Below are 8,722 nucleotides of genomic sequence, written 5' to 3'. Positions count from 1 at the left end.
GACTGGCTTCTTTCATTTAGCATTATATTCTCTAGATTCATCTGTGTGGCTGCAAATGTTAAGATTTCATTTATTTTTTTTATGACTGAATAATATTCCAGTGTATGTATGTGTGTGTGTGTGTGTGTATACAGGTACATATATGGGGGTATATATATCTTATATTTTATCACTTGCTAAAGATTTAGTTATGTTTTGAAGGTATTCTGTTAGTACCTAATAAATACTGTTCTGCAACTATTATTAGCTTTATTAATTCACCTAAAATTCATAGAATAACAATACTATATTCCTGATACATTAGTATGTATTTAGATTGCTATAACATGCTCCCAGTAAACACTTGTGATATGGTTTTGTCTATTTCTACAATATATCCCCAGACACTGGTAGAATATTTTCTAATTAATAAACACATATTTAGTTTTGTAAACAAATGAATATGTGTGTGTGCATATATATATATATATATATATATAATTATTTAGATTTAACATGATTAGTATTTGTAATACTTTTGGTGATATTTTATTTTATATTCAAAGTATTTCACATAGCTATCTCTACTGCAAAATACTTTTGGTGATATTTTATTTTATATTCAAAATACTTCACATAGCTATTTCTACTGCAAAGTATATTCAGAAACTCCATATAGGCGTAGCTTTAAGGAATAATTTTTAAATAGGTGGCCTTTCCACAGACTGTGGTAATATCAGGGTACACTTGACTCGACTGGATTTGAATGTTCTTAACACGGATAGTATCTCTATCACAGAGTTAGCTGGGAGATTTGGGACAAATAGCCCAAACTCTTATAACAAAGAGGTATCAAGGGGAAGAGGATAACATTTTCCTATCATGAGGGAAATTCAGGGTGGCTTAAATAACTGCAGAATGTTATAAGAGATGTGTACTTGTCCTTAATAGACTACTCCAAGGTCATTTAACTTCATAGAATCATTCTGGAAATAAAACTTGTGAAATTCACTGTGCATCATAATCAAAATATAACTATATATTTTATCCCACTTCCACTCTCCCTCACCATGTTAGATTTCATTTCAGGGAATGTGTTAGTAGAGTCTGCACATTCGTCTAGGCAAAAAGAACTATGGGCTCCCTGTTTAAATAGTGGAAGTGATTCATAGAATAAGATAATTTTAGCTGTATTATTTAAGAAACCACTCTCTTCTTTTTATAACACATAAATCACCTGAACATGCCAAGGTTTTACTGAAGTTTTCTTTTTGAATCATTAGCTCCTTCATTTCACACCCCACACTCACCAAAAAAGTTTGCTTCCTAGTATGGTAGACATTAGTACTGTTCACCAATAATTTCATGTCTCCACTTTCAGCACAACCACAGATTGCATTATTTTGCCCTAAGAACAGTGCACATTTTGACCACCTTTGGCCGATGAAATGGGAATATAAGTGATGCTTGTCACCTCTCTATGAAAATATGTCATTTCTTGTGTAAGTCTCTAGAGGCCCTGCACCAATGATTGTGGAGGTGTACATGGAGCCGTCACTTGAAAGATAACTAACTATTCTGCACAGTGACCAGAAGCTTCAGTAAACTTTATATAAGCAATAAATACCTTGAAATTCAGAGGATTTTCTGTTTTTGTTGAGGTAGCTATCATTAATGCAATGTATCTTATCATATATTGATGGATAATTTCTGTGTTATTTCTACTGGTAAGTTCTAGTAGGGAAGAAAAATCATGAACTTTCTGTCTAATAAAGAGGACAAACTGAGCTTATCCATGACATACTAAATATCAAGAAGGATAATAATATCAATGCCCAAAAGAGAAAGAAGCATCGTTTACATTCAGATGTATATTCCAACACTAACACAAATAGTAGAATTTCAGCTGGAGAACAGGAGGTATATTTTAGGGAGACTATGCATCCAATGCATAGTTTAAACATCCTTTTAATATAAAACCTTGACTCCTCTTTTCTCAAGGCATATTTTATTATAAAAATCAGACTATACATCATGCAAAATGAAAAAGAAGTCACTAATTTCAGGATATTATGTATATTACTTAGAAAGATATTCTATTAATATGTTGACATCAATAAATTGTCTAAAAATCTTTGGTAGCAAGGTGAATATTCATTATGGAGTCTAACCTTAATCTCTGGACAAACTTACAAGATAATTTGTCATGTATATATCAGTTTATATGAGAAACCTGAAGCTTGGAATATTAAGTAGATTATACATAGTTATTGATCTATAAAGTTTTTTTTTTTAAAGACACATTTATTCAGCGTCATGATCAGACTATTACATTTAGCAATCAACAGCATGGGTGCAAAAAAAAAAACAAAAAAAACAACTACATTAAAACCCTTTGTTGGAATGCTTTACACTTTCCACAGAACAGAAACTAAAATAACCTGTTATACAATTAGTCACAGATACAGTCCTCGAGTTTTTTTGCCCATACACATGAGTATTGTCTAAAACATGTCTTCTTTGTAGCAGCTAAGCCCTGCCACCATGTGCTTGGCTGAGTTCACAAATCTGTTGTAACCTGTAGCTTCCCTGTCACGTCTCTGGCTCTCCTCTCCTGCGAAGCTTTGTTTCCTGGCAGGAATTAAAACCTTCTGCCACTGCCATAGCTGCTGCTGCTGCTGCTGGAACCACCATAGCCACCTTGGTTTCGCGGTTTGGCGAAGTATTGGCCTCCACCACCATGAGGGCCAGAGCTTCTGCCTCCAAAATTGCCTCCTTTCATGGGTCCAGAATTTGAGGATTGATTGTTGTAATCGCCAAAATCATTAGAGCTTCCGCCACCTCCAAAGTTGCTTCCATCATTACCAAATCCGTCATAGCCATCCCCACTGCCACCATATCCACCACCACCTCGACTGCCACCAAAGCCACCTCGACCACTGAAGTTTCCTCCGCGACCAAAGTTGTCATTCCCACCAAAACCACCTCCACGACCACCACCGAAGTTTCCAGAACCACTTCGACCTCTTTGGCTGGATGAAGCACTAGCCATCTCTTGCTTAGAGAGCGCTTTCCTTACTTCCCAGTTGTGGCCATTCACAGTATGGTATTTTTGAATGACAATCTTGTCTACAGAATCATGGTCATCAAATGTTACAAAAGCAAAACCCCTCTTTTTGCCACTGCCTCGGTCAGTCATGATCTCAATCACTTCGATTTTCCCATACTGTTCGAAATAATCTCTTAGATGATGTTCTTCAGTGTCTTCTTTAATGCCACCAACAAACATCTTTTTCACAGTTAGGTGGGCACCAGGTCTTTGAGAATCTTCTCTTGAGACAGCCCTCTTTGGTTCCACAACTCTTCCATCCACCTTGTGTGGCCTTGCATTCATGGCTGCATCCACCTCCTCCACAGTGGCATAGGTGACAAACCCGAAGCCTCTGGAGCGCTTGGTGTTCGGATCTCTCATTACCACACAGTCCGTAAGTGTTCCCCATTGCTCAAAATGGCTCCTCAGGCTCTCATCGGTTGTTTCAAAGCTCAGACCTCCGATGAAGAGCTTCCGCAGCTGTTCAGGCTCTTTGGGAGACTCTGACTTAGACATGACAGCGGTGGGAGGGGAGACTTTAATGATGCTTACTCGGCGGCGTCCACAGGCAGAAAGGGAGATCTATAAAGTTTTATAGAATACTGAAGAACATGCTCTTTGATAGGAGATACGTATGTTATCTGTTCATCCCCCTTGGCTGGTACAGAAATTGTGACACCAGAAATGTTTGCAGAGGAATAGAATCCTAAGAATGATTTTCCCAAATTGGTCTGTTAAGAGAAACTGTTTCTCTAATCTAGTTAAGTTATTTATTATCCTCATTCCAAACCCATAGCTAAGGAGCAGTTAGTCCATTGTATCCACTGATAAAGTTGTTACTTCTATTATCTATCATCAGACAAGATAGAAAGAAGACTTTGGGTGACTAAGTATGCATTGCTTTAAAACACTTACTAGAAACAAGGAGTAAAAGTTGTTGATTGGTTGCTCCTATTTATAATACATTCTACAGAATTTGGGGAAAGCAAATGATGAGCTCAGAGTTTTACATACTTAGTTCAAGGTCTGTATAAGAAATCTAAAAGCTTCTAGGACTATGCTAAAATAAATCTTTATCTCATGTAGCCTTGAAGTTTTAAAGTCTAATCCTGTGGGTGGCTGACTTATACTGTAAATTGAACTATAAAACCTGTAACGTCTTTTTAGAATTACTTTAAAGTTAGGGCTAAGTTTAGAAAGGAGTATGATCATGAAGACTGGTATAGGATCATGGACAGATTCTGACAATGCTTAGGACCTTTGCCTAGAAAAGCAGCTCTTCCACCACATTCTTAAAAATGATTGTGCTCTAGACTGAATAACCTGTAGTGATATCCATTTAAGTAGTTGTTTCACAAAGGACTGATGATCTGCCTTAAAATCTATCAGTGTTCACTGCTTGGGACATAAGGGCCAATGTAAGCAACTAATTAAAGTTGTGTCAATAAATAATGAGTTTTGACAAATTCAGACACCTGTGAAACCACAACAAAATACTGTAGGATTTAATTCCACAAAACTTTCTTTATTCTCTATCTCAATTGAATCCTCGATTCCCTTGGCCCAGGAAAGCATGATCTCTACCCTGTTTCAATAAATATGCCTTTATAGATTTTTATATAAAATAAATTAAACAGTGTATACTTTTGTTTCTGGCTTTGTTGATCAATATTATTTTTCAGAATATTCCATATTATTTGGTTTTTGTACATTGGTCCTTTTTATTTCTGAATAGTATTCAAATGAGTAAATATGTCATAACCTTTTACCTACTCTTATGTTAATAAACATATACATTTTCTAGTTTTTGTTTTTATGAATACAAATTCTGTATACCTGTACAATATTTCATTTGGATGTTTGTTCTTATTTCTCATGTATAAATACCTAGGTATGGATTTGTTGGATTGTAACAAAGCTTATATTCTTATTATAAGATAACACTTTCTCAAATTATCATTTTTATTCCAGTAGAGGTATATGAAAATTCTAGTTGCTCCATATCCTCACCAGCACCTGGAAATCATCATATTTTAAAATTTTGTTTTTCTGAAGAGTGTGTACTAATAACTCATTGTAGCTAAAATTTGTATTGCCCAGTAACTAATAATATTAGAAATATTCTTTTTAGTCTGTTGGACATTTGTATATCTTCCTTTGTAAAATGTTTGTTGAAATAATTTGCCTAATATTTCTGATGTTTGTTACTGTATTGTAAAATTATAAGAATATTTTATATAATCTACATACAAATTCTTTATCAAATAAATATGTAGAAACAGTGATGAGAAGTACTGAGTGTTACTCATCGATGAATCATCGAACACTACATCTGAAACTAATGATGTGTTGATTAGTTGAATTTAAGTTAAAAAAAGGAAATATTTTCAAAAATTTTAGAATTCCTAGGTTATAATAGATATATGAACCCATAATTTAGTGTTATAGAAATAACTGCTAGAAGATCAAAAAAGGCAATCAGTGAAATCTGTTCTCTTTGAGGTTAAGGAGATTTTTTTTAAAAACATGTATAGTGTTAACAAGAATTTTATATTCCAGGTGCATATTTTACTTTGTAATGAAACATACATTGTTTGCAGTTGTTTGCCCAATTTTTATGACATTGGAATACATAAAGGTGCAGAAATTCAGAAATAGATATCATTTCTGTCCTTAAGTCATTGACAACATGTGCATTCTAATACAGAGATGTCATATATGACCTAAGGCAACTGAGGGACTTAGCTTTCCACATTGGGCAAGGGAAAAGAAATTCCAAAAAAAACAAAAATATTTCTACCAACCTGAAGATTCTAAAGCTTTCTGATAAATAAAAATACAAGCATTACTGCTTCTGAAAATCTGAAAATTATTATTTAATGGCTATAGATATTATTGAATAGTGATATATAAGTAATAGATTAAATTCATTAGAAAACAAAAGTAATTAGAATGTTTAAAACAATATTTTATTGTTAGTACTGATGCTGTAATCAAACATCCTTAAAATAACTAACTTTCTTTTTTTTCTTTACATTTCTGAAATTTGAAGTCATAATAAGTTATAAGGTAGCAATAATATATTTTAATTCCACAACCAAGGTGATCACTATTCTTGTCTTTTATGAGGTAGAATTATGACACGGAAGAGTTTATACTATGTTACAGGAGCCTTTGGGGAGTATTAGTATTTAAGAGAAAGGTATAAAAACTGGAACTGATAAATTACTTTATTCAGAAGCTGTAACTGTTATTCCTTGAATGTCCCTGCTGAGGGAGAGAGGGACAGAAACAAGAACTGTTTACTGTTTTGGGAATACAAGGAAATCGTCTTATGCCCAGGATCTTATGGTGATAAAAAAAAAATTAAACTCCAATATTGTTGGGGGAGTGTCAGAAAATACCTCCCCACAAATATAAGCCAGATATATTTAAACTTAATATAACCCAAATTTAAAAATCTACCTGTTTCACCTTCCAATTCTATGCTCAAAAATAGACAAATAAATATATTTTCTTATATATGTCTTCATAGTCAGAGAACTTCTAAAGGTGCACTATCTGATTTAATATCAAAATAAAATGTTTATCAATAAATTAATTGAAATTAATTATGTTTAATATAATGTATATCAAAATAATTTTTGCTCTCCAGTATAAAATTATATATGCATAGATTAAATTATGAAAAATGTTATATTTAGTTGTGGAAATGTTGATTAAAAATTGTTCTTCCTTTCTTCTCTAGTAAGAGAGTTAATCTATACCTGTGGCCACATAGATACAAACTATATTTCCCTTTCTTTTTTTTTTTTTAATTGTTACTTCAGACCATATGTGTAAGTTCACACAAATAGAGGTTAAACTAAGAGTTGTGTAACTATTTCATCTCCTTTGATTAAAAGAAAATTTCTCCTTGGATTTTGTCTCTCCTTTTCTTGAGATATGATCCTGAATATTCCAGAAACCATCATTGAAAAAGTAAGTATGGACAAAGCTCCAGCAAAAGGTGAAATAATAGCATAGAAAAGAAACTAAGATCCTTGAATAACCAGGCTCAGCAGAGTCATTACAACATTTTGACCACTCATTTCAAAAGTTATAATTTGAGAAAGAAACCTCTATGAGTTTTTTAGCCATATTTATTTTAGGCTTCTTGATTAGAGCCTATTAGAAAAGCAAATAATAATAACAGTGAAAAATATAACTGAGAAAAAGTTTCTAATGAGACAATACATGACTAAGATGATATATTTTCATGTGTGAACACTCTATCTTAATTGTAGTATATGGAATAAGCTTAAATATATATATATATTTAAATATATATATATATATAGTGAAGTTATGCATTATACCACATTTTAGTCAAAAATGAATTTTAATGGAGATGAAAAGATGGTACTACCATGTGAAAATTAACTTTCTAAAAGTATGTTGGTACTTATCTATAAAACAAATATAACACACATATACATGATATAGGGTTACAATACACTAACACCTTTGTTTAGACCTAAAGATATTTTCATGTAATCTTAAGATATACATAGCTTTTTATTTTCCAGTTGGAAAAATTATAAATGAATTTTGTTAAAAATACCTTTTTGTCCTACTCAAAATGCAAAAAAAGAGAATATATCCTCTATTTTTCCCCTTTGCTCATTTAATTTGTTTCTTAAATTCCACATATGAGTGAAATCATATGGTATTTGTCTTTCTCTGATTGGTATATTTTGTTCAACATTATACTCTCTAGATCCATCCATGTTGTTGTAAATGACAAGATTTCATTTTTTTATGGCTGAATAATATTCCTCTGTGTGTGTGTGTGTGTGTGTGTGTGTAATATCTTTTTATTCATTCATCAATTGATGGACACTTGGACTGCGGCCATAAGATGGCTATTGTAAGTAATGCAGCTATAAACATAGGGTTGCATGCATCCTTTGGATTAGTGTTTGTGCATTCTTGGGTAAATACCCAGTAGTGCAATTGCTGGATCATAGGTACTTCTATTTTTAAATTTTTAAAGAAACTCTCTACTCTCACACTTTTCCAGTTTGTATTCCCATCAACAGGTCATAAGTGTTCCTTTTTCTCTATATCACCATCAATACTTGTTCTTTCTTGTGTGGTTGATTTTATCCATTCTGACAGCTGTGAGGTGATATCTCATTGTAGCTCTAATTTGTATTATCTGATGGTAAGTGATGATGAACATCTTAGCATGTGTCTATTGGCCATCTGTATGTTTTCTGGGGAAAAATGTTCATATCCTCTGCCCTTTTTTAAAAAGATTTTATTTATTCATTTGACAGAGAGAGAGAGAGAGAGATCACAAGTATGCAGAGAGGCAGGCAGAGAGAGGGGAGAAAGCAGGCTCCCTGCTGAGCAGAAAGCCTGATGTAGGGCTCAATCCCAGGACCCTGAGATTATGACCTGAGCCAAAGGCAGAGGTTTAACCCACTGAGGCACCCCTTTTTTAATTGGAGTATTTGGTTTTTGGATTTTAAGTATAACTTCTTTATATGTTTTGGATACTAACCCTTTATTGGCCACATTATTTGCAAATATCTTCTCCAATTCCATAGGTTTTCTTTTAGTTTAGTGGATTGTTTCATTTGCTGTGCAGAAGCTTTTTTTTTTTTT

General features: G+C 33.2%; 1 protein-coding gene across 1 annotated transcript; it reads right to left on the bottom strand.

Annotated features, from left to right (window-relative positions):
• Positions 1-2,620: 2,620 nt before the first annotated feature.
• Positions 2,621-3,605, bottom strand: LOC132013247 (heterogeneous nuclear ribonucleoprotein A1-like). Its single transcript, XM_059392946.1, has one exon. The coding sequence runs from the start codon at positions 3,584-3,586 to the stop codon at positions 2,621-2,623; it is 966 nt and encodes a 321-aa protein (XP_059248929.1). The 5' UTR covers positions 3,587-3,605.
• Between the last annotated feature and the right edge of the window lie 5,117 nt (positions 3,606-8,722).

This window comes from Mustela nigripes, chromosome 3 (assembly GCF_022355385.1).
Source record: "Mustela nigripes isolate SB6536 chromosome 3, MUSNIG.SB6536, whole genome shotgun sequence".
Taxonomy (NCBI): Eukaryota; Metazoa; Chordata; class Mammalia; order Carnivora; family Mustelidae; genus Mustela; species Mustela nigripes.
This window is presented reverse-complemented; position numbering and strand designations above follow the sequence as displayed.

Coding starts and splice junctions, on each gene's coding strand:
- LOC132013247 (XM_059392946.1), bottom strand. CDS start 3,586: ATGTCTAAGTCAGAGTCTCCCAAAGAGCCTGAACAGCTGCGGAAGCTC.